The 27187-nt window shown below is 40.3% G+C and overlaps 1 protein-coding gene and 1 long non-coding RNA gene across 5 annotated transcripts in view; both read right to left on the reverse strand.

Annotated features, from left to right (window-relative positions):
* Positions 1-397: 397 nt before the first annotated feature.
* Positions 398-5788, reverse strand: LOC132341508 (uncharacterized). Its single transcript, XR_009490256.1, has 2 exons — positions 5035-5788; positions 398-3844 (listed from the first exon to the last, which is right to left on the reverse strand). It is a non-coding gene; the product is annotated as an uncharacterized LOC132341508 (long non-coding RNA).
* A 2488-nt stretch (positions 5789-8276) lies between these two features.
* Positions 8277-27187, reverse strand: part of APP (amyloid beta precursor protein) — a 198231-nt gene continuing 179320 nt past the window's right edge. For 2 of the 4 annotated variants that reach the window (XM_059873131.1, XM_059873112.1), the window contains 4 exons: positions 25729-25782; positions 14471-14571; positions 10864-11010; positions 8277-9236 (listed from right to left, as the gene is read on the reverse strand). In XM_059873131.1, coding sequence (XP_059729114.1) covers positions 9135-9236; positions 10864-11010; positions 14471-14571; positions 25729-25782 — 404 coding nt within the window. In that variant the 3' untranslated portion in view covers positions 8277-9134. The remainder of the gene's footprint in view (positions 9237-10863; positions 11011-14470; positions 14572-25728; positions 25783-27187) is intronic. The other 2 variants (XM_059873139.1, XM_059873121.1) reach the window with 1 other exon arrangement.

Genomic DNA, 27187 nt, shown 5'->3' on the forward strand with positions numbered 1-27187 from the left:
TGCAGCCCTGAGTAGCCTGAACATTACAGACACGTCCTTGGCTGTGCCCTGGGCCAGGAACACTCAGTGAAGGAGCAGAGTTCAATGTGGTTGGCATGGGCTGGCACAGCCATACCGCAGGCCAGATACAGGGCTTGGAATTTCCCCTCCAGACAATCCCAAATGAGTGCCCTGGGCCTGCAGTTTCATCCCAGCTAGGAAGGGAAGCACAGCCTCCAGCTTTTCCCCAAGAAGCAGCCAGTTTACATACACAAAAAAACCCAAAACAACAAAAAAAAACCTGCTCTCTTTTTTCCATAAAGTAGGTTGAGGGAAAAGGCTGTTGAAAAGAAAATAAACCCCACTTCCCCAGTATTTATTTGGTTTAGGTTTGTGAGGAATAAAGCCCACTACTCTGTTAAAATTGAAAGAAAATTTAATAAGGGACAACAGGGGACAAAGTCAATAAAGGAAAGAGAACAGTGCTGGGTGCTTAGCCGCAGCCAGAGGCACACTGCTGAACACAGCAACACCCCCTATACACCCTGGGCACTGCATCAGCCAACTGCATATTCCTAAATGGTCATATATATTCAAACACTTTAACATGGTTCCTCCTCTGTCCTGCTGTTTTGGAGCGTGTGCAGTGGCCTTAGCCGTGGTCATTTGTTACTTTTCCATTCATTCAACAGGTTTTGAGTCCTTCATTGGTTAAATGTTAACATTACAACAACTCTTCACCAACATTGGTATTACAATACAACATTCACATTAAAAGAACTCTAAATTTTAGCAAAACTTCTCTTAGAAAAGTCAGCATTATAAAACACATAGTACTCACTCTAACAATTGTGAAAGCCAATACTGTAGTATATTTATCACAATTTCTCCTCTTCCTTTTCATAAGTCATTTGGCTTGAGCAATAATTCCTATTTTTAATGTTGGTGATACACTCACATTTTTCATAAATCAATTCAGCTTCTTTGAAGGGATCCTTTGTTTTGTCTTTTATCTTTAATACCATTATATTTTATGCCATTCCAGAAATAGCAAATTTCAGGTCCATTGGCATTGCCACTACTGGCATACCCTGGATTACACTGGTGATTAGCCAAATATAACAGGGAATCAGACAAGGAAAAATAATAAACCAGCTGCTGCACATAAGAGAGAGAGGCTTAGCTTTTTCCACCATTCCATTGCCAAAAAATTTTCCCACCGACTGGCTTTTAGTATCAATTCCCATTTCTGTACTGGGACATGGGCTATTTTTCTGATATCCCCTTTATCATCTATTTTCAAGCAGCAGTCAGATGTATTAAATTTTCTACAGACACCCCCTTCTTCTGCTAATAAGTAGTCTAAAGCCAGCCTATTCTGATACACTGCATCTCTTGTTTGCCTTTGTTGGTTTGATATTAATTCCAGGGCTAAGGCAGGTTTGTTAGTTATTATTTCTACACCTGCTTGGAGTCTTATAATACAATTTAGCATATAAATTGGGGTTCAGTGTCCCCAACTTCCATCTTGTCCTATGTGGCTGGCTATTCTGGTTTAGGGCAAATTTGGGAGAAAACCTCCTAAAGGGGCCCCTCCAGAAAGCAAACTCACACGGCCCCTCCCCACAACCAGTTTGGGAAGAATTCCTCGGAGAGAAGTGGAAAGAACCTGTTTATTTAACAGGCACAGCACCCCCCAGCTCACAAAATCAACAATACCAGATGACAGCACTCGTTCACCACTGTGAAAAAGATGACAGATTCAGAAAGTCTCTCTGGGAATGGTTGCTCTGTTATCAGTCCCTCCGGCACTGGGGCAGCTGCTGCAGCCACTGGGTGCAAACTCTCGGTGTTCCCAGGTCCCAGTCCGGAGCAGGCTCGAGTAGGTCCAAAAAAGGGAAAGAAAAAAATAAAACAGTCCAGGGAAAAATTTGGACAGCATAGCTAAACTAACTAATGAGCAGAAGCAAAAAGCAAGAACAAAGCAGGAGCAAAGCAGAAGCAGGAGCAAAGTGAAAAGCCAAGCAAAAAGCAAAAGCCGCACTATGTACTGCCCCGGCTCTGTGTCCTGTCAGCCATGGGGGAGAGGCTGATAACAAAACAAAACAAAACAAATAATTCGCTCTTCAGAGGCAGTCTTGAAGGCACAGAACATAATATCCAGCATAAACAGAATAGATGACTGGGGATACAAGCATCATAACGTCACCCTAGGACACCAATGATGCCAGAAGAAGCCGATGGAGCCACCGAAACTGGCAGGGCATGCCTCTAGCTCAAAATCTCCCAGGGCCACACAGACAGGGTGTCCATCCTGGACAAACCTCCAGTAGTGAGAAACGAAACCCACTGTGTTAAAATTGAAAGAAAATTTAATAAGGGACAACAGGGGACAAAGTCAATAAAGGAAAGAGAACAGTGCTGAGTGCTTAGCCGCAGCCAGAGGCACAGTGCTGAACACAGCAGCACCCCTTATACACTCTGGGCACTGCATCAGCCAACTGCATATTCCTAAATGGTCATTTATATTCAAACACTTTAACATGGTTCCTCCTCTGTCCTGCCGTTTTGGAGCGTGTGCAGTGGCCTTAGCCGTGGTCATTTGTTACTTTTCCATTCATTCAACAGGTTTTGAGTCCTTCATTGGTTAAATGTTAACGTTTCAACAACTCTTCACCAACATTGGTATTATAATGTAACATTCACATTAAAAAACTCTAAACTTTAGTCAAACTTCTCTTAGAAAAGTCAGCATTATAAAACACATAGTACTCACTCTAACAATTGTGAAAGCCAGCACTGTAGTATATTTATCACAGGTTTGGGGTTTTTTCCTTCTCAAGGGACTCTAAAAGTCAAATTAAGACTCCAGAGCTCAGTTGCCTTCCAGGCAGGGACTGCTGCTGGCCATAGCTTGACTTTGCTCTCGTCTCTGTGCAGTAGCTGGAGGGATGCAGACCTTTCTTCATAAACCCCTCTTAGAGGAACAACATATGGGGTAAATAGGATTTTGCCTGTTTCTTCCAAGCCCTCTCATCCTAATTAAATGGAAAAAGATCCTGTGCTTGAAACACACCCCAGAGCTACAGCCTAAAGTAGTGTTAAATACAGTTAGATGGACGTGGTGCAGGACTCAAAATAACCATAATTACTACAACCTGTTTTGGAACAGCAGCAATGTCACAGCTATTTCAAGTATCTGCTTCCTGCAGGTGCTGGTCAGCCCCTGCTGAGGTGTGTTGCCCTGCTCCAGCTAGTTTTCTTCCTCTGTCTCTCTTTCATTTATTTATTAATTAGCAGCATTTTAAAACACCAAATGTCTTGGTTTTGGAGACAAATTTCTGGAGAAATGAGCATTTCCTCAAAAGTGAAAAGAGCTTCAATAACTCCCTCCCTTTTCTTCTACCAATGAGAGAAATTGATACCAGTGGATGAAAGTGAAAAAAAAAAAAAGCAAAGAAGTTTATTGACAAAAAAAAAAGGGGGGAGGGGGTGCGAGGGGCATGTGCCCACAATGCACAGAAAAGGACTGAATAAATGCTAGATATGAACTCCCAGAACTTACTCTCCACCCACCAACCCACCCACATATCCCCACATCAGAACAAAAAAATCCCAAAAAATGCCCAGGGAAGAAAATTGCTCGGACTGACCACGTGGCCTGGAGAACAAAATGGCACCTGGTCGCTTTTGTCTCAGGGAAGGGGAAGAGGAGTTCACGCAGCAGCCCAGAGCAAAGCATGTGGGAAATCTGTTGAATTTCTGGTGTTGGTCCCCTCCTCACAGCAGCTAAAGTTGGTGGATTTTAATGTTCTTTCTCGTGTTGCTTCAGGTCCTCCTAGGTCTTGGGTTCGGTGTTGTCCTGCTGGCTCCCGGACAGGCCAAAAAGGAAAACAAGCCAAGCCGAAAAGAGTTCAAGGGAAAAACAAAAAACCAAAAAGCTGCTGGGAGGATTCCCAGTACAGCCTCCAGGCTAGGGGAAGGGTAGGGAAAACACTTCTTGCTTTAAGCAAGCAAAAGCTCGATCCAACAAAAGTAACAATGCAGCATCCCTGGTCCACTCTGTCTGGAGAACACCAGAGAGAGATTGAGCAGAGCCCACACCCTGCATTCCAGGCTACAGCCCCACTCCCTGACTCATCTTAAAGATACCACAGCCATTTCTGGGCATAAAGTAGAGGATTAGGGAATAAAGTATCATAAAATCACCCCAAGACACCAATCACCCTTTGACCTAGGTGGTAGCCCATCTGAAACTGCTGTGGATGCTTTTCTGGAACAATCTTCCTTGGAGAAACTAGGTTACAAACACAGAGCCATGGAATTGTCAGGGTTGGAAGGGACCTTTGGAGATCATCCAGTTTAACCTCCCTGGAGCAGGTGACACAGAAATGTGTCCAGGTGGGTTTAGAATGTCTTCAGAGAGGGAGAACCTAGGACTTCCCTGGGCAGCCTGTTCCAGTGCTCTGCCTCTTTCCATGGAAAGAAGTTCCTCCTTGTGCTGAGGTGGATCTTCTTGTGTTTTAGTTTATAGGCATTGCTCCTCATCCTGTCATGGAGCACCACTGAAAAGTCTGCTACGGTCTTACTAAAAACCTACGTTGAGGTATTTTTATGTGCTGATGAGATCCCCTCTCAGTCTTCTCCAGACTAAACAAGCCCATTTCCTGTGGGGTCTCCTCACAATAGATGCTGAAGACCACACATGAGAGGCACTAGTTAGGGAGACTTGCTTTCTAATTCAGTGTCCAAATTCAGCTTTAACTAAGAATCCTATTGAAGCCAGAATATTCAATTACTTCAGTATAAATCTCAGTACTTCTATTTGGAACCCTAAAAGATTTTGCTATATAGTCAGCCAAATGAATTTCCCAGGGCAGTAGAAAGCTGTGGGAAATATTCAGTGCTTGCTTCTTGTAGGAAGGAGGAGGAACAGATAATTGCTGGAAAGCAATGAGAGAGAAGAGCCATTATAGCCTGACTTAATTGAGGCCACTCATTTTCAAGTGATGGAAAAAGTGCAGAGAAATACAAGCAGACAGTGTTATTTGTTACCTGTTCTTATGTGTCATTAGGCTGTTTTCATGCACGCTGCCTGGAGGCACTTGAACAGCAGCTTGCCTACTGCCCACAAAATCCATTAGTTTAAACAATAAAAATGAGCCATTTGGCCACACAGTGAAGGCCCTCAAAAATTGCTTTGGTGAGTGCAGACACAATGAGGATGGAGACTTTGGAGCTGTGCAAAGATCACAAGAGACCTAGAGGAAAATACAACTGCTGTGAGATGATGTCTGCAAAGGCAACACAAAGCCTTGGCTTGCTTTTCCTAGATAACCACATAGTCAGAGAAACACAGCATCATCAAGGTTGGAGAGACACTCAGGATCATTTGAACGACTGTCAACCCAGCACCACCATAATCACTCCTAAACCCTGTCCCCAAATGTTGGTTCTCCAGTCTGATTTGGAGGCAGATACTGAATGCAGAGCATGGCACATTTTAGGGTGGCTCCACCACATTTTATGGTGGCCTGAAAATATCTGAAGCTTCACCTTGCACCTGGGACTCATAAACCCGAGCAAGCCAGCACAAGCCAGCCAAAGCAAGACCTCCAGCATACCCAAGGGCTGAGGAGGCTTGGGCTGGTTCTCATCCCTGCCTGGCACCACTCTCGCTTGCCAGGACCACCCTCACCAGCCCTGCTGATGAACCTGCAGTGCAAACACTCTCTAACCGTGTTCTGTTGAAATGGACGGGCTAGAAAACGTCTTCATTGTAAGAGATCAACTCAACAGACAGGGATATTTTTATTTTATGTATTCCCCCACCCCTCCAAGAGTAATTTCCTCGGGGCTGGAGAATAACATTTTGTTTCCAGCCCACGGCTGCATGCAGTGGCCCTGCCTGGTTTATTGCTGAAGAGGGTGATACCACAGCAATCCCACACTTAGAAGCAAGGCATTCAGCTATGTCCTCAGGGAGCTTTTCTACTTTGTGTTCATTCATACTTAATATAATCTTTCCACAATAAGGACCTTGCATGGCTAGAGATAGGCAGGATGCTGCCACTTTCACCTGGGAACATCAGCTTCCAGTTGGAACAGCTGTGGGAGTGTTTCTCTTGAAGTTTTGGGAACTTTGTTCACACCTTGTGCTTTCCATGCATCTCACGGTGTCCATTTACTGCCTTTCTTTCAGGAGAGTGTGTGGAGGGAATCATAAAACCTGATCACTTAATCAATGCATAAAACAGCAATTTATTAACAGCTCATGCACAAGGAGCAAGAGCAGCACCAGCATCTCGCTGGACACATAACCCCACACCAGGAGCCTTGGCTGGCTGGAAATTGGTGTTCAAAGCAATTGCATTTTTCTATAAGTGGGATTGCATAGGATTATGGTATTATAAATGAAATTTGCTCTAAAGGCCAGTGGTTCTCTGTATCTTATGGATTACTCCAGCTTCCTCTCAAAGGAATTTTGATAATCCCTCTTTAATGAGACTGGGCTAAATTGAATTACATCCTGCCTTCCCCCTGAAGTGGGATCATCTTCTATGACACTGGACATGTGCACAGAAGACAGTCTTACGTATTCCTTTCTAGGTGGAGTGTGTGACCTGTATAACACCTACACAAACAGACACAAGCTTAAACCTAAATATTTGTAGAAGAATTTTTTTTTTTTAAGCAGCTTGGGGCCTGAAAGCCTCTGCTTATCATCACACGTTGTTCTGGCCCAACCAGTTCAGTTTTAAAACTGGAGAAGGTAAATCCTCTGGGGGTATTTTGTAAGTTTTTTTGTAACATGCTGGTATTCCAAGGCCTGCAAATAACACCAACCACTTCCAGTGTTCTGACCCCTTGAGATGAATTCCCTTGACACAGTAGAGATGGAAAAGTAAAGGGAATAAACACTTGGTTGGTAACGGGCAATTGGAAGCTCTGCAGTTTTTCCCATTACTGGTTCAGAGTAGTAGATGCCACCTCATCATCCTGAATCTCCACAGATGGCTTCTGAAATTCCCTGACGTGGTTGTTCCCTCTCTGAATGAACATCCCTCCTGGCCAGTCTGACAGCATGGCTGTGTTCCAGGACAGCAGGTGAATTACCTGAACAGGTGAGGTTTTGTGTAAGATCATGGATGGGGAAGGACTAGTTAGTAATAGTTGAAGTCAGGAGCAACTCAGCCATTTGCCTGAGCTGTGCAGCCCCACTGCAGCCATGCCTCATCTTGCTTGCTGAGACAAAGGCTGCCAGTGATGCTGAAGAAGAGTCTGCCATGGCTTGCACACAAACTGAGTTACAAGAGGCTTTCCCTGAAGAGATCATGCTGTCTTTATTCTGCTCCTAGTTCTTCCTTCAGTCCTGCTTTGTCTAACCCATTCACTGTAGAGAAACAGTAATTCACTTTCTTTTTCACAAACACACCCCTCCAGTTTTATTCCAGAGCCCATTTCCAAGTGTGAACAGAGGAGTCCTTATTCTGGACTGGGTATAAAGGCTGTCTTGAAGATCCCCAGGTCCACTCACCCACTGTGGTCTCATCTTCTTGGCAGAAGAGCCCTGTGGTGAGTTACTGTGCTCTCCCTGTGCCACAGGAGTGCTCCTGGAGAGCCATGGGCTGAAGGAAGCTCTCAGGCAATGGAAAGAACATGCTGGGCTGGGGGTTATGTATCCCAGCTCACCAATGGCTTTGCCCTCTTCCTGCAGAAAAAACTTCCTGGTGCTGCTGTTCTACCCTCCTGGGCACTCGCTGTGAGGCAGCAGAACCAAGCTGGGTGCAGTCTGGGAGGCTCCTCCTCGCCTTCACCAATATAGCACATTGCAAGGCATAGATCTTGCCAGAAAGCCAGCAGAGGTGTGGGGAGGAGAGGGAAGAACTTGCTGGTAAATGACAGCAGGGGATGGCCAGGGAAGTGGGAGGTTGGTTAGCCATCCACACCATGCTCCTTCCTCTGCATAAGCAAGGGTGGCTGGTTGGCACAGAAACGCACTACAACAGGGCTCCTCCAGGAATGTATTTATTTACATTAAAACACTGTTATACAAACTGAAAGTAAAAGAAAAGGAAAAAAGGAAAAGACATCTCAGAGGGTAGCTGTGCCAAAGATGGCACTTCCCACTTCCTGCCCTGTCTCACTGCTGCCTTCCTTCCGCTCCAGTCCAACTGTCAGTGCCGCAATCTCTGTAGGATCCCAACTCTCTCTCTGTGTGAACACCCTTGTATTCTGTTTAAATGGCTTTCAAAACTCTTTGTTTTCTGCCTCCAAAGAAAACTCTTGCCCACACATTCTTTTCTTAATTTATTTATGTAACACAGTGTAGAAAGCTATCAATTCATAAGCAATGGCTCTGTACAATCATCCTGCAGAGGACCCCTGTTAACTTTTGGCCAGCAGGCACTTCGTCCCCCAGAAGTGCTCACAATTAACAGGGACTCTTTTTAATAATTTTTTTTAAGATCAAAAAGATACATGGAAAAGAAAATAAAGTTTACCTTTCAATGCCTAAAGTGTGCACATAAAACAGGCACAACAAAACAAATGTGTATTCTCATGATTTCTACATCACTAATACAGCAGGAGCAACAATCCGTACAATAAAATGCAGTTGCAGAGAAAAAAAGAATTTCAATAACTCGTCTGAAATACTTTTAAAAAATGTTGGTTTACTTTAAAATGCATAGTGATCAGAAAAAAATGCTCAGCAAAGAGAAGCAGCTAAACCCCACAGACACAGAAAGCATCCCCCATCAATTCTTAAAGCATGTTTCAACTAGGACCTAATTTTTGTCACAAATCACAAGAATAATATACAACTGGCTAAGGAGCTACATGATAAATAATTGGGAAAGAGAATCTATCCATGCACTAGTTAAATACAGCTAACCTCTTTACAGTACACAAAAAACATTCATTAATAATGTAGTGTAAAGACTGAAATGTAAAGAGAAAGAGAGAGAAAATACATTACCGATTTTATTAATTCAAGTTCAGGCATCTACTTGTGTTACAGCACAGCTGTCAAAAGGCGAGAATGAGTAAATAATAAAGCAGAGTGTTTTTCTTTCTTTCCACATTATAACTGAACACCAATGGGCAGTGAAGCAATTACTCTTCCATTCAACTCATGAGGCTGCTATGATGTCCTAGTTCTGCATCTGTTCAAAGAACTTGTATGTGGGATTTTCGTAGCCATTTTGCTGCATCTTGGAAAGGTGGCGCTCCTCTGGTGTCACTGCAGCATCAACCTGTCAGGAGAGGGGACAACTGGGGTCACATTCCTTCACAGCATACCCTGTGCCTTTTAATTTTCCTATTAAGCTGTAGTTTGTTGTTGCTGTTTTATTTTTTTTAAATTTATACATACTAGTAAAGAACTGTTATTCCTTTCCTCATATCTTTGCCTGAGAGCCTCTTAATTTCAAAATTTTAATAATTAAGAGGGAGTAGGTTTACATTTTCCTTCCTCCTCTGAGGGAGGCTCCTGCCTTCCTTAGCAGACACCTGTCTTTCAAACCAAGACATACTGCAGTAATGCCATGTCTACATTCAATGTCTGATCTGGGGTTTGGCCTAACAAGGTTCCTGTTTTTTCCATTATTACTAAATTCACCCAAAGGAGAGTCTCTGGTGGCACAACTGTTGGCAGCAGATATCCAGATATCTACCAGCTTGGTGGATTAATACTAAAATCTGCTTCAATTTTCTACAAAATGGGCTGACAGCTATCACATCAAAAGCTAAAGTTGAGATTCCTGTTTGCTATTTTCTGCCTCTTGGTCCAAAATTCTGAACAGGTTGCTATCTGTGCAAATCACCCCACACTGTTGGTGATATTCTGACCATGTCTCTTTGGAAAGTTTCAAACCACATGGATAACCACAGTGTGGACACAAGAATGCACAAGCATAGCCTTAAGACAAAGGCTTACACAAATAATTCTTAAGACCCTTTGTAATCCCAGACAGTGGAATAAATCATGTGTCTCCAGCTAGAACAAAGCAAGGTTCATTTGACTCAAGATTAAACCAACATAAACTAGGGACTTGATCAAGACTTCAGTTTCAATCAAAAATGTAAAATACCAATTCTAAAAGGCAAAACTAAACAAGTGTCTCAAGTGCTTACTAATACAAGTACTATCTGCAAACCAGACACTAAATAGGAAGAAAAAGAGATACATGAACCTCTTCCAGTTCTCATAATGAAGTCTTTCTAGTAACAGAGATCTTATCATAAAGTCATGAAATAGATAAAATATTTTAAATTACTGTAAATTGACCACAAACCTCCTTGGCAGACTGAGAAGAGAGAAAGATTTTAATCTTGAAAATCTTATATAAGAGTCTTACATACTATTTGTTTCTCAAAATGATGAGTTTCAGATTAGCCATAAATCCAAAGCCGTTTGTGGCAACAAAAAATCTTGTTTAGAGAACAGAGAACAACAAAATACTTCTCTAGGGAAAATCCTTGCAGTGCACAGCACAAGCTATGGGAGGGCCAGTCTCAAACATTACAGCTAAATAAAAAAATTGGTGTATGATTTCCCAACAGTAAAACCAGATTTTTCCTCTTGTGCAGTATCTTCTCATTGGCTGCTGTCAAATCTCTTACAAAATGAACTTTCACATTATTAAGTGATTGGTCTGGAATAGTTGCAGAAGGAAGTTTTGTGGTTTTACACCCAATTTAACACGGTTTACATTGTGCTTGGATTTATTAAATAAAGCAAATTGATTCCACACTGCTGGATGTATCAGTGCCAACATAGCTAAAACCACAGTTTCTTCCTTCATAAATTAATATTTATACAGCAGTGTGTTGCCTGTGTTGCACAGGTGACACCAGTTGTCCTTGGAAGTCTTTTCTTACCTCCACAACCCCATGATGAATAGATGTGTACTGCTTCTTCTTCAGCATCACCAAAGTAATGACAATCACTGTTGCTATGACAACACCTCCCACCATTAGTCCAATGACAGCACCTTTATTTGAGCCCACATCTTCAGCAAAGAACACCTACAAAAGAAATATAAAGGAAGATGGCTAATAAAAAGCTCACTGAACATTTGGCTCACCTGCTAAGCTGCCACAGCAATATAAAGGCTATTGAAGCATCAGTAATTAAATGTCTTGGGAATTACTCAGACCTGGATTGCTGTGCCACAAAGCTCTGAAAGCTGGAGAGGAGCAATCTGGGACATATATATGGCCTGTGGTGTAGCAGTGCTGTTCTAAAAGGGGGACTCAGCTCCATGTTCAGCCTCACACAGGTCTTAGATAGTAGCTCCCTTTTTTATTTTCAGAATGCTTATCATGAGTGTGGTCATAAATTTACATCTGTGTGGCCTGTTTGGACTATGATGCAGTTTTCTATAAAAGAGTAGTGAAGGACCTGTGAACTACAGTGAAACCTGCACACAACCAGCTGGGAGAAAATTCTCACACCAAAGGAGATGAGCCAACAAAAGCTATCACTGATTTAAGTGACCACGAAGGAGTGCTTCAAGATTTTGCAGGGTAAAGAGAATAAGCTGTATCTGCATGATGTACTTCTGTGAGACCTAGGAGGTTACAGCTGAGTGAAAACCAGAGAAAATCCACTTGAATTTTATACACTGATAAGGCAAAACAGAGGACAGCAAGATGCTTTACTGTGCATATAATAAATCTGGCTTTTATAAGCAGGAGCAGGTATGAAAAATGGGTGATTGCCTTCATTGCCTTGTTCCATATTCAAAGAATACATAGGATTATTTCACATCTGAGCATAAACTACAATTCTTTTGTCTGCAGGCCAATTGCAGGCTATTTTAATTATTATATTTATTATTAATATTATTATTGTTGTTGTTATTATTGTTATTTTTATTGTTTTAAACCAAAATGGGCAAAAATAATTAGAGAATAAATTACATTTACAGAATCATACGACCATCTCATGCTGAAAGAATAAATACTTAGACAAGTATTTAACAAAAATGTAGAGGAAGCAAGAAACCAGCTGAGAATTATACTGAGCTGTGTACCATTTGCACTCTATAATAAACACAACCTTCATCAGAAAGGTATTAAAGCGTGCAGTATAAATATTTATATTGTTCCTAGTCACAAGCAAGAAACGTGTTATAACAAAGTAAAAAATTTACTAGAAAGTACAAACCATGGATAGTGTTGGCATAAAGTGGTGCAAAGTAGTAATTTCTTCCATGAATTTTGCCTGCCTAGGACTGAAATTCTGTTACTATACTATTTCAGGAGCACTGTGAAATGCCCCAGCTAATATACATGGACAAGAGAGGAAGGCCTTAAGCACTCCAAGCACTAAAAATCAACTTAATGTACAGTTCAAACATGAACCTCCACAAGAGAGAAAATAAAAGCAACTTCAACCCAATTCAGAGGTCTGCATGTAAAATACCATGTGCAGCTGAATTCAAAGCAATATCCTTAGGAGACTGTTTCAGGAAATTCTACTATGGGATAGAATGGGTGCACAGATCAAAGTGTTTTCTGCTCCCTGCCTTTGAATTAATGCTAAATGAAGAGGGGCATTGGACAGGACATGGTGTGTGGCAGGGAAGCAAGGCCTTGTGAGCATCAGTCCAGTACTTGCTCAGCAATACCAGAATCCCTGCTCAGTCTCAATTGAAAAGATAACCAGAAGGCAGCTCACTAATTTTTAAATAGTGGTTGTACCTATCACTGTAAAAGGTATGGCAAAAGCCACTGTGAAAAGCCAGAGAGGTCCCATTTTAAGCATGGCACAGGGACTGCAATGCCCTCCCCATCAGCCACCACGGTATGGGGAGTTCCCAGCACCTAATTCCTTGAGATGGCATCAAACACTTCCACACTAAAGGGTGCTGCTGAAAACTATGACAAGCAGTAACTACTGTGTCTAGCACATGTTCCTGCACATTCCTTCCCTTCTACACCCTGCACAGGTTTGCTCCACTGGCATGTTTAACCCACCTGAGCTAAGCACGTCGGACTTTCCCAAATTAGTGCTAATGCATTTTGGATTAACTCATCAAATTGGTAATTCTCAGTTCTTGGCATCAAAGAGACGGCAGAATATCCTTTCACAGAGTGACTGTCTAGTTCAAATGCAAATTTGAGTCCCATGTTAATTTTGATTTTCAGCACTACTTAGCTTTAAAAATATATTAAGGGAAAAAAGCTTTCAAGTTTAATATCAGGATATTGAAAGCTATGGAACTGAAACCTCATCACATAATATACCCTTACAAAGAAGAAAAAGAACAGGTTTTTTGTAGTCAACACTGCTGTCTGGGTTCTTCATTGCTTATTAAGCTACCAAAAAAAGCTTTTAGAAGACGCTTTTCTTACCTACAGTGCTTTTGGTTGTCATTTTTATGCTCATAAGAAGCACAGTTCAAATGGGGAACAATTTTTTGCTCCTACCTGCCTTTCCCCTGTTAATAATAATTTCATATACCTTAAGGAACAAAACACACAGATACAGCCAAACACAAACTAAAATTAAGGCCAGTGGGGAATCTCCTGTTATCCCAAGCAGCCATTCTTGTGAAAGGTTATGCTCCATGCATACACCACTACTGTCTGTTTTGATGGGAAAGCACTATACTCCTGAAATGGTGTCATTCTATTTCTTGCTGCAGTGTGCTATACATCTCAAACTCTTTTGCTTTTTTTTTAACTCAGCATTTTCCATCCTCTGTATCCTTTGTATGATACAGAGAGACAATGAGACAGATGGACTGTGGGACAAGTATTCTCCATCTAAACACATCCAGTGCCATGGTAGTGTGTCACTGTCATATTTTCTGGAAAAATCCCTTCGCCAGGATTTCTTTTCCTGGGAAACTGAGAAGCCTCAGAGAAAAATGAAAACAATGATTATCTGATTGCTTCTCCTGTGTTTTGCTGCTTTGGAATGTGGCTGGAGATTGTTTATCCAACATGTGGATGGTTGATTGGTTTCATGTGAATTGTTTTCCCTTAATGACCAATCACTGTCAGGTTGTGTCGGATTCTGAGGAGTCAGTCACGAGTTATTAATTAGCACCTTGTTAAGCCTTCTGTAAGTATCCTTCCTCTATTCTTTACTATAGCTTTAGTATAGTATTCTTTAATATAATATAGTAACATAAAATAACAAATTAGCCTTCTAAGAACATGGAGTCAGAAGCATCAATTCCTCCTTTATCCTGGAGACCCCAAAAATACCACAGAAGTGCAAGGACAGGAACTGTTGCAATTTCCTCTCATGTGAGGCTCAATGACTTTCCATCCTTTTCGGTGACATTGTTCCAGGCTTACTCTCATTGAAGGGAGAACCAGAAAAATAATAATCTTTTCACATGCTAACTTTCTGTTGACACTTACAGTGTCCACATCACTCAAGCAAAACATGGCCATTAGTGACTCACTAGTTCAGGATTGAATCAGCATCTCAAAATGCATTCATGGAAAGCACTGTTTGATCACTCACCAGCTTTTGGTGATGAACTTCGTATCCTGAGTCATGCCGGAACTCCGCATCCATCTTCACCTCAGATATCTCTTCTGTCTTAACATTGGTCAACCCAGAACCTGCATTGCACCACAAAGACAATTCATTAAATTCAGGATTCAGATTCAGGAAGATTCTGCTTAACCCAATTGCTGGAGAAAAGAAGGCAGCAGTGCCATTCACATGGAGGAGGTGTGATGCAATGTGAAAAGGAACTGGGAGGAAAGTGAGGTACATCTGGTGTTTTAGTCCCACTGAGGTGACACAGAATGAGCTAGTAAAGTTTCTCCTCTGTTAAAACGATCCTTAGTCCTCAGCAGCTTAAATTAGTACAGGCATTAAAGGCTTCCAGCATGAAACACTGCATGAACAAAGCTGTGAGGGACCAACAGAGGCCTCCTGAATTGGCTCACAGGCTGCATACAGATCTGCTCTGACAGCCTCTTTAGCAATGTCAAGAAAATTTGTTGTTTAGGCCAAAATCTTCCTCCTCCCTCAGCTCAGGCTGCTGTGAGGAAAAAACAAAATACTCATGGTATGAGTAAGAGAACTCCAGATATCTTACTTTCTTGCTTCCTGTGAGTCTGTACCTTTTCCACAAACATGCACAAGTTACTAAAATGTTTATGGAGTTTACAGAGTTTTCAGATTTCATATTGCTCAGAATTAATGATTCTTCTTGTCTTCTCTCTGAAAGATGATAACTGTCTCTCTGCTAGAAACATACAGAAAAGCAAGTGACTACAGCTCACAACATTTATAATTGCACACAGTTTGCAGTCCTGTTCTCTTACGGGTGTGAAGGGGAGATGCTGCACTCGTCTAGCTGGAAGGAAGGCCAAAATTTGCTCCTGGAAAATAGCCTTAGGAGAATGAGCAGTGAATCCTGTATTTGTCTATGAATCCTGAAGAGCCAGCTCTGGCCTAGAGAGACTGTATAGATATTCATGGAGCTGATTGTTTTCCTTCTCAGTAGCAATGAACCAGACATTTGTATTTCTTGGAGGTAAAACACTGCAGAAGAATGGTGTTTATGAGTTGTAATTCCTTCCCTCTACTGAATACAGTAAGAACAAACCAGTTCATATTCCTTGTTTGTGTTTATTTCAGCATTTTCTCACTCCCAATTCCCCTCTCCAAGGCTTAATTCTTAGATTCTTGTGCTGAAGTTAAGTTTTGATTAAGAGGAAGAACCTCTTTTAAAATTCTCAACACTACTGACGGCTCCTGTAGCTCCACTGTCTTGCTGAACTCTCAATAATAACTCCTTAAAAATTCCATGTGCCAATGATCTCCACAGCCTAAAACAGCACTCAATCCGGTATTTTTTTTTATTGCCTTCAAATGTGCAATTTCTTTTTTCATTAAGTGCTGGTTTAGTTTTGACATATGAACCAGCAAGCATAGATCTTCCTTCTCTGGACTGTACAGATAACCCACTCTAAGGTTCTGATCTTTATTTTCATAGGAAAACATGCAAAGGAGAGAACAAGAATCATCCTCATGCTATAAAGAATTTATGGTTTGTTTTTTTTTTGAAGAGTCTGCCCCATAAATTTTACCTTACTTTTTCTTTTTTAAGGAATCGAGCACTTCAAGCCCTCAAATCTATTAAGTTCCTGATTTTTGAAGGTACATAACAGTACTGACACAAATATATTACAACATTTATGGGAGACCATTTTAAAATGCAAGAAGTGTAAAGTACCTAAGGAATTGCAGTCTGAAAACAAACAATGATATTCTGTCAAAGAAATGCAAGAGGAAGTGGAGCTGCAGGATATAAAACCCCTGTGGTACCTGAAAACAGGTTTAACGTTCTATCCTTGAAGCAGCTGTGGCTATTTTTCCAAATTAAGAGCACAGTTTACTCTCTTTTGTGCATCATCTCAAAGTACCTACTACACCTGCATCAATGGGAAATGAGGAAAAGTATGTTGGAGACTGAAATGTTAAGGTTTATGGCTTAAATATTTTTACAAAGGACTACTGCCTATCTTAGCAAGACCATAGAACAAAAACTGCACCGAAGACTCCGGACTGAGGCCCTGGGCTGTAAATTGCTTTGGGGGAAGATAAAGTGACACTGTTCTCAGGCCTGGTTTGAGAAAAATACTTTTACAGGAGGATTAAGCCCAGCACCTTCAGGGGTGGAGGCTATAGCCCCAGGCTTATCTGCTGCAAGGCTTGTGCAGACCCCTACATCACAGGGAGGATGAGGAGAGGTTTTTTGTGTATGGCAAAAATCCTCTAATCAGAGGCAGTGAACACCCATCCTCCACTGGGCAGACTGGCCCAGCTGCAGGTCCTCTCACCCCTGGAAAGCCACATCTATGGGACATTCCACATGGAGCACAGATGAGGGGATGCTATGGCCCATCAAAGACCCTCCCAAAGGGGTCCCCAGACCCTGCACCAGAGCACTGCACATGATACTGCATGATGCAACAGATCCACAGTCTTACAAGAGTCACACTGGTCCCCCTCAGGGTGTGTTCCCACCTGCCCAAAAGTATACTAATCCATTGATTCTATACTTTTTGGCAGGGACCCTCACCAGCAAGCAGACCAGATGGACGGAAACAAGGAGATGTCATTGGGACCCATGGAGGGGTGGTCTGCTTCTATTTAATCTGTCTCAGTCATTCTCCCTGTCCTCCCTCCCCTCACCCCCCATTTCTATTTCTTTCTCTCTTTTCTTTTCCCTTTCTTTCTCTTTGCCTCTCTTACTATTAAATCAAAGATATAAAATTTTTTGTATCAACATCTAACCTCTTTTGGTTTTAATTGCATTTTGGGGATTATTCAAACATCCAGGTTTGTTCCATTTAATTCAGAGAGTTAGTTCTCCTTGCTCCTCTATGATTAGAGCGGATTGCAACAAAGGAGAACAAGAAGCAAGGAAGCTCGACCTGTCAACCCCTCCTGCCTTTTGGGTTTTAGGATTAAAAGGGAAGGAGGAAAATTACAGTAGTGGAGTACCAGTGGAGTAGCTGGGGGGGAAAGAGCTTTCCCAGGACTTGTTTTACTGTCCTTGGCTGCAGCAGCTGAAGAGGTGGCTGCTCCCAGCTGCTCACCATTGTCCACGGCCACACTCGCTGCCCTTGCAGATGCTCTGGCAAAAGCACCACATGGAAATTGCACCAAGGCAAAGGCCTGAGGAACTGTACAACTCAACTGCTACAGCTGGCAAATCCACTGCAGCTATAAATATTGATTAGAACATATCCACACACATATAAGATAAATCAGTGAAGAATCTGCTTGTCTTTTGTTGAGGGAAGTCCTACCTCCCAAACTTTTAGAGGTGACTGGAAGAGTTAGGAATCACATGGGAAACAGGAATTCTGCTTGGAGTGAATCTTGATTTCCAAAAAGCTTTTGAGAAGGTCCCTGATCAAAGCTCTGGCAGAAGCTAAGAGCCAAGGATTAGAAGGGCAAGTCCTACATTACTTTCCATAACTGACTAAGAGGAAGGAAATGAAGTGCAAGTACACATCTGTTTTGCACAATGGAGGAATATTACCAGTGGGTCCCAAAAAGATCTGTGCTGTGCTGTTTGAAAAGTGATCTGGATAGGAGAGTGAACAGTGACATGACAAAGTTTACTGACAAAAAATGTCATGAAAAAAAGAGGATAGTCAAAGTAAAACCAGCTGCAAAGAACTGCAGGAGGATCTTACAAATTCCAAGAGCACAATAGAAGGGAAATTCTATTTAGTGTTGATATAATGCAAAGTGGTGCTTGTGGGGATACAAAGCCCTAACTACACATATATAGTTATAAAGATTCTAATTTAGCTCTGTTCCACCTGGGACAGAAACCTTGCAGTCACAGTGGGTAACTCTGTGGGCACTTGGCTCAGCTGCAGTCAAAAAGGCAAAGAGAAAGGTAGGAGCAATTATGAGAAAATAGAAAGCATTGTTACACCACTGTATTTATGATGCATCCTCATTTTAAATCTGGCTATTTGCTCTGGTCACCTCACCTCACACAAAGGCAAAAGAACTACAAAAGATACAATGCAGGGAGACACAGATTATCACAGGTATGGAATGGCTTTTGTACATGAAGGACTGAAATTGTGAGTCTTCAGACTAGAAGAGGCAAATGAGGTGAAACACAACAGAGTGTGTGACTGTGAATGACAAAGGGAAAGTCAACAGGAAATGGTCATTCTTTATTTCTCCTAAGAAACACAGGACACTGACATGGCTATGATACAGCAGATTGAAAATTAACACAAGAAAATGTGTGTACATATATATATATATAATTCAGTACAAAGCAAAATTGGACTCTGGAACTCAGTGGCATAAATCATGAGGATGTTCAAAATACAAATGAACAAATGCAAAGAAGAAAGGTTCCTTCAGAGTTACTAAACACAGTGGTGAAAATACAGTTTTCAGTCCTGGAAGCTATCAAATGCTAACTGCCAAATGCTCAATGGATGTGCTGAGGTATAAGGCAGAGGTGAAATCTGTACATATTCTGTTTGTACCACTGCTAGAGGTAGGAAAATGGACATGACCACTTCTGCTTCTGACAATTCCAATCAAACAGTAGCATGGGAGCCACGCTTTCAGCATATAGCAGGTTAAACAATGGGTTTTTGCCTTGGGATCAGGCAGAAATTTTTTTGTTTGGGCCAAGAGACCAAGACCCCACAAAAATGCCAAGGAATCTGAGCACAAGGTAGGATCTGATATTAGGAAGTTAATGATGTTAAGACTTACTGAAACTTGTTTTTGGCAACTTGCACCAGAAAAAAGTCAGAAACAGAGAACTCTTTTTTTTTTTTTTTTAGCTGCTGCACTAACAAACCTGACAGCAACTTTTTCCTTTCTTCCACCTCCCTTAGTGGAGGAAAAAGACTTCAACTAGGGTAAACTGCTCATCTTCTGCAAATAACTGATTATATAGCAAGGAGAAGTATGACATTGCACTGGAATCAATTAAATACCTGGTATGAGATAAAAATATACATGGGGTTACACACACCTTCCACAATGTCACAGAATTGAGACTTTGTTGAAGAGATTCTCTCTATTACCAGTTATTTCACTTTGCTGTCCTAGTGACCACACATTTAGACTTGCATGCTATAATCAAAGATATACTTTTCAAGGGTACTAACTGAAGTAGGAAAAACTTCAGGGTCTTTCTAAAACTTTGATCAGAGGTGAGATGCAAACAGTCAAGGGATTCCAAAAACCCCTTCACCCTTGCACTGAAGACAAGCGCACAAAGAACAGTTCTCTCTCTGACAAGAACTTTAATCTAGACCTCGGACAAAATTATGTTTTTTCCATTACCAATTCTAAAACACACAAGCCAAACACAAAAGCCAATATACAAGAGGAAATGTGAGAGCAACAGCCTCATTGCAAATTCACAAAAAATTATAATTGCTACCAGTTTTCTTCTGAATTATACACCACCTTTAGGGAGCTGCAATCTTAATAACTTCAATTTAAAAATGCTTCAATTCAGCTGAAAAATACACTGACTCATAGCTCCTTAGAAAAACTGACAAAACTATTTTGTTATAAAAACCATGGGCTTTTTTAAAAGCTTCTAGTGAAATGCAACAAAACGAGATAACTATGATGAGCTTTTTATTGATATTGCCTTTAATTAGCAATATTAACTGCTTTTATATATACATGTGTACACATGCATGTGTGCACACATACATTTCCAAACATCAAAAAATGGAGAGTAGGAAACCCCAATTTTTCCTTGCCCTTATGGGAAAAAAAATCATATGGAGTGAAAAACTACTCATACGAAATAAAAACCAAGCAACTGCTTTGGAGAACAGTCTTTACTAACACTGATGAGCTGTGTTTGTGTAAACATACATTTATGCTTTCAGAAGACTAAAAAAAGAGATTACAGTGAATCCCATCAAGGATATAATTAGATGCACATCATCCACCAAACTGCTTGCAATTACTTTGTCTACTGGTTACATAAACAGCTGGAAAGGTTTTGATATTGTTTTGCACAGATCCAGGAGTGTTAGCTGTGCCTGAGGTTACATCTAGAGTTAAAAATTAAATCTCCAAGAGAAGTGCTTCTCACTGTTGAAACAACTAGACCTGGGTGTCCTCAACCCAGAGTAGCAGTGTAGAGTGCAGCAGTTTGAGTGACTGTGGTACCAGCTGCATTTAGGAAAACATTCAGCTCCATGTCCATGAACTGTGCTTCAGTCACGGCAAGAACAAGAAAAGAATTGTTGAATCAAAGCCTGTTACACATGTGGCAAACAGCTTTATCTGGGTTCATCTTCATCAAAGATAAAAAGGGTGGAAGGGAAGGAATGCAGTCTTGGTGCAATCCCCTGGAGGAGAGAGCTGCCTGTTGTAATGAGAAGTTCAACTATTACTTCCATATGACTCAGTGACTTTGTGCAGGTCCTTTAATTTTGAAATGAAAGAAGAATGTATATTGCTAACTCATAAAGATGAAAATGAAGACTATATACCCTTTTTTTTTGTAAGGTTAACTCAAACATCTTTGAGGGATATGCACTTTTAAGACTGCATGGAGGTAAAACTTTCTGGTCTCCCCTAAGATGTCAGTGAACTGCTGGTTCACTTTTACTTCATGGATGATTATGGGGCTCTCAAATTGAAAAAAATCAGAAAATAAGTGGAATAAAAGCATTTTAAAAAAGAATCTCATTAGAATGAAGTATAAAATAATTACTTCTCAGAATACGTGTGTGTAGAAATAATCAAAACAATTAAAATCCAAATGAATAACCAAAACAAGTAAAATCTGGTTTGATAATCTTTCTGGCATGTCAATCCAGATGCTGTGCCAATGTACCTATAATTGCATTCATAGTTAGCAATGATCTCATAAAACAAGCCAAAACAATTAAATGGAAAAAAAATATTAATGATTTTTATTTAGTAGCTGCAGACAGTTTGTTTAAAGCAACTGTATTGAACTAACATCACAGAGACAGGAAAAAAAATGTGTTGGCAGTTTCTGACAGAAAATCCTAAATAACTAAGGATTATTAAGGTGAGGGCTGGTCTATGCCCTCACCTCATACAGACTGCAGCATATGTGCCAATGATTCTCCAGAACAGCCTTTAGGCTTACAGAGACTCTGCATGAGGGAAAAAACCCCTCAGTTATTATGTAATGTAATCAAGATAGACATGTCAGAATTTATTAGCAGAAGGGCCAAAGACACAGAAGCAGATTTATTTTTTTGTGCAACATTCCTCCAAAATAGCTAAATGTTTGCAAAAATGATCAACTGACAAAGAGCTGGAATGACACAAAAAACCACCAAGTCCAAACTATACTACATGGAAGAAAGTAACATACTTAATAGCAAAAATCCTTGCCTTGTGAACTATGGGCATCCTGTAAGTGATATACTTACAGCTGTGAGTGTATAATTGCAACTGCAGCTGTGGAACAGATGAAAATATGATCTGCCCTGAACAGAGCATTTGTTGTTTATCACCTTGAATTACAGAAAATATGCTAATACTAAGCAATGTCCCTTCTGATGGCCCATCTTCTAATCTTCACTCAATTTCCACAAATCAGAGCTGCTGAATTAATGTAAATAAAAGGTGCTTGCTCATGAGCATCTAGAGATGTTTTTATATGTATTTTTATGTATATGTCTCTATATGCACAAAGAAAAAATCAGCTAACAAACAGATACCCAAAATTAAGTTGCAAGAAATTAAGTGCTCATCATGAAGAAGTGACTGCTGGAGCACAGGAGAGAAGGAAACATTACTGAATAAGTTGTTACAGTGAGGTTACCAAGAAAACAGGTACTTGTTCTATCTGAAGTTCTTCATATGGAAGTTCTCAGGCTGGCCTGGAGCCTTCTAACATTTAACATCTCCTTGTATAAAGCAATTTATAAATAGCAAGAAATATGTCATATATCTGTTATAATTTTGTGTTGTATTAAAAAATAGTGCACTGATGACTACTTAGTAGATCTAGGTATTTTTCTTCCCTCTGACCATTTACCATCTCATTTACTTCCTTTTTAGGAAGAAGATGATAAGAAATGGTTTTAGGCATAATTTTTATGTTTGTTTGCCCATTTGTGAATTAGGAAGGGGAAGGACAGTAAGTTAAGGCACTAAAATCCTTTTCTAATGCCATGTGAATTACACAGATGTTTAATCCCTACTAGAAAATGGGATTCATCCAGACAATATTATTTTCCCAGGACTGATGTAGATCAGATTCCAATTCAAGCTTTAACTGTGGACAGTCAAGGAGGAGCACAACAGAGGTGGGGGTTTAGACAACTGGCATAAATTTCAACAAGTGCTTTAAACTTGGTCCTTACTCATAAACTTTTCTACTCTATGAATTGGTCAACTCCTTACTTTTTCTGACTCGACTCACAGACTTCGTTTTTTGAAAGAGAATGATGTGGTGAAGGAAAAAGATCTCAGGTATCACAAATACTACTACCATCTAAATACTCGTTGGACCAGATGATTGTTGAGGACCTCTTTCAACCCAGTATTCTGAGTCTGTGACTCTGTTCTGTACTGTGACCAATCTATCTCTCTTTTAAGAAAGTGACAAAGATGATCTGCATGATTTTGATCTGCCTGTAAGAAAAACATACTGATCATTATAAGAATGTTGTGTGAGCAAGAAGTAAATAAAATGGAAAAGAGAAAAAAGGGCACACATTTGCATGTTTGGCTTAGTCCTTTCAGAGCTCATTTTCTTCAAGAAATTCAAACAGCTTTAAAACATTCATTTGTTCTTCTTCAGGCTTGGAGTGTTACAGACTGACATGATACCACTATTTCCACCCTGAAAAAGCAGGTTACTCGAGCCAAGCAAGTAGAAGCATCAACTGGAAAGTCAGGCCCACAGAAAGGGCAAACCTTTCAGGAAACCAACAAGAAGCTGGGCAATTAAAACAAAAAGTCACAAGCAGCTGGATGCATTAATCTGCAGGTCTTTCATTAATACTTTTTCACTCTACAGTAACCTACTATATTTTTACATTTTTTTCTTCAATAATAGCCCCAAACTGTAAAAACAGACTATCCTATAAGGACAGTTCCTGCACAAAAAGTATTTATTTTCCTTTTTCAACCTCCAATATAGAAATTTTGTTTGTAATTAGCAAGTAAAGTAAAACTATTTTAAAGCACACACTTTTAAACTATCAGAATCCCTTCTGCACTTCATAGTTGAAATAAGCATCTATTTGCTTTCCTTTATTCCTAGTTCATGAAGATATTCAGATTGGAGTAATTTCTCTGTTAAAGTGAAGTTTTGTCACACATAATTTGCTTTTGAATGATGATAAAAAACCACATGCACATTTATAGACAGAATCTGTATGAGCAGGAATTTTTTTTTCTAAATCTATAAATGGTGATTAAAGACATAGGAAAGTTAAGCACTACTTTTGCACTTTAGCAGAACATTGAGGAAATATCCCCTGCAATTTTCACAGTAAAAAAGTTACAGCACCTGCCATCTGCCAAATTTCAAGCCATAATGGTCAGATGCTGAAATATTTTTGACCTATCCTTAGTAGTCTATTGCACACATTCACCAAGATGACTCATGACTTTTGTCATGAGGCTTATAGACTTTAGTACTACCGGTATCAACACAACCAACAAAGCACTCTGATGCAGTTGACTAAAACATACAGTTTCTTTCTGAAACAAGAGAGTGGCAGTGAGAGAAACTCCTCTCTCTAGAGAAGGGACACTAAGGATTTCTGAGACGTGTGTCTATGTGTGAGGTAACAGAAGGGAGGAAGGAAAAACCTGCAGTAATAAATATGTGCCTCATAACAGGAAATTTTTCAAGAGGACTGAAATTAAAATTGCAAATAATGATAGATTTTAATATTATAAGAAAGCTGAATTAGCATTACAAAATTTGGATTAAACCATATGCATGTTTCATCTGTGATATTTCTACAGTTCCTGGGGAAGAAGGTACATAATGCAGTACTGAAGGGATGTTTTCCTGATCCCAAGATTTTTGGCATTGTAGCTCTGTACCAGTTTCCAGGCTCTCTTCATGGACTGAATTAAGACTTTAAACATAAGTAAAGATGTCAGACTCCTAACACAGTGCTAGAAGCACACTACCTTGCCAGTTCTGACACATATCCTAGGTGCTGCAACATAGGAGCTTATTTTAGCTCCCACTGTAGCAATTTCTGCAGTTGCTAAACCTGGGTGAGTTAAGATTTAAAAACACTTAGCAAGATGTTGTCCACAATGTCATCTAATGGATATTTGGAAGACAAGATAAAGGGAAAAGGGATACAGATGAATCAGTTTAATATGATCTGAAGGAAGAAAACACAATTATGATGTGACACTGAAATAATCCTGACCCTGAAATATATTCTCACTACATCAAAGAGTCAGAGAGTAGCCTCTTCTGAAATAAAAGGCTGTTTCCTCTCAACGGCCTTAACAATTTCAGATAATTCTGAACAAAAAACAGAGGAAAAATAACCCCAAAAGCAAAAAAAAAAAAAAAGTATGAAAAACTAAAATAATTTTCCCTTTTGGAAACTGGAATTGTCCCATTTTAACTTTTCCAATCATTTGCAGCCTGCTCAACCTAGTGATCTGCTATTGTTCTGAAATTATTACAAAGACAAAGGTACCTGCAGAGTAGAAACAATCACCCTGCTCTGTCCTAGAATGGAATGAATAGTTGTGTCCTCAGGCATCCTCAGGGAATCCAGGGGGATAATACTAATTTTTAGGTATTTGGAGTAAGATAAATACCACAGCAAAAAATATCAATGCCCCCCTGCAATTCTGAAACGGTACACATTAATTCTTCATTAGTTCTGCTCACTCTGCATAAAGGATTCGACATTTCTATTATACATTCCCAAATTAGAAGTAGTGTCTGTACAGGGTACCAAGTTTACCATCTCCTGCACCTGCCAAAGTGTTATTTCTGGAAAGGATGAGACCTTTGATACAAACCAGTTCTGGATCTGGGACCCATTTCTGCTGCAAGCACACATCCCAAACTCCCTCAATACAGACAGCACTCATATGGGGATTATTTGTGAGGGAATGATGCTCCCATCATTCATGGAATAGCATTAAATTTTGTGAGCAGGGTACAACAAAGCAAAGGTAAATCATTTCAGCACCAGCAGACCATATGCATGCCAGAAAAAAATACAGGTTAGGTAAAAGCCATGCAAGTCATATACCTGGTCGTGTGGTGAGTCCTCTGTCTGCAGCTGGGCGGGCATCAACGGGCTCAACTAGGCACGTGCAGAAAAGAAACAAAAAAGCAAACAAAAATAAACAAAATCCCCATAAATCACAAAGTCAAGGGCTCTTCTGTTGGGACAGTGCAGGAGAGACATACTGCATTAACAGTTACCAAAGCAACAACTAGAAAATATCTGCCTTCAGTTAATCCTGAAAGTAAAAGGAAGGGATGAGTAAGACTTCACAAGGAAAGCTTCAGCACTGAGGCAGCATCACTGCTTCAAGTCAGAAACCAGTAAGACTAAATAATTTCTGTCAATAGAACAAAACCATATTCATTACATGCAAACTTTTCTCCATTGTCTGATCAGAACTGGCAGCCAGAATGGACATGATGAGCTCTTCCTGCAGCTGCTCTTTATCAATATTGATTTAAAAGCCTCCTGAATCCCTCCTTTTTCCTTTCAGCAGGGATTCTTTATAGCAACATCCATAATGTTTAAAAAAAAAAAAGTGTATTTTGAAAATACAATCAATATTCCTATATGTTCTGACTTGTGAACAGCATATTTATCTTCCAGTTTTTGGAAGGGAAAGAAAGAAGAAACAAATTTCTATCCAAACGTATGTCATATACAGTTCTATTAAACTCTTTTATTACCCTACTAAGGTTTTATCAGCTGAAACCTAAGTTCAAGTAGCTCACTGGCACTAACAGAAAAATAGCATTTGCAAAACTTAGAGCTATTTGAGTCACTGCCAACTGCCTCAGTAAGTTCAAACACACTGGAAATGTTTATTAAAAGATTCAGATTTGGTTTTGGTTGTTATCTCTTTTGTTCCAGATGTGTTGCCTTCCTTATCTACTCAGTCTTTGACAATGTCAAAGAACTTAGATTCAGAAATGAAGTGTTACATTGTTCCTTAGAATTCAGAATTTTTAACATATATTCTTATTCATTTGAATGTCTGGATTCAGCTATGAACCTTTATCAGCAGTGAGATGCAGTAACACAGGGAATCTGATAAACCCACAGTTTTCAATCAAGAAGAACTGTTCATCAGAAAATCACACAAGCCTGATGATACTGTTGATATGAGCAAGGGAACTGCCCATCTTCTCAGGAAGCCTGTGTCACTGGCTTAGTGCTCCTGTGGGTTGGACAAACAACCTACCATGCTTGTAAGTGAGAGCCCAAGTGGCTCCCATGTCTTTTGCACTGAGATGGCTGCATGAGCTCCTGCCTCTGGATAAATCCCAGTAACTCAGCTTTACACTGGCTGCAAACTTAAAGCACATGAGCACATCTGACTCACTTTTGTCTCCAAGAAGGCAGACTTCCACAGAGCTTGCAAGTCTGGTGCTGCAGAGGTACTTTCCTTCACAGCAGTTCAGAGTGGCACTACCATAGCACGTAATTATTTTCCTTTCATAGCTCTATACAAAACACAATT

Source organism: Haemorhous mexicanus, chromosome 2, assembly GCF_027477595.1.
Source record: "Haemorhous mexicanus isolate bHaeMex1 chromosome 2, bHaeMex1.pri, whole genome shotgun sequence".
NCBI classification, from domain to species: domain Eukaryota; kingdom Metazoa; phylum Chordata; class Aves; order Passeriformes; family Fringillidae; genus Haemorhous; species Haemorhous mexicanus.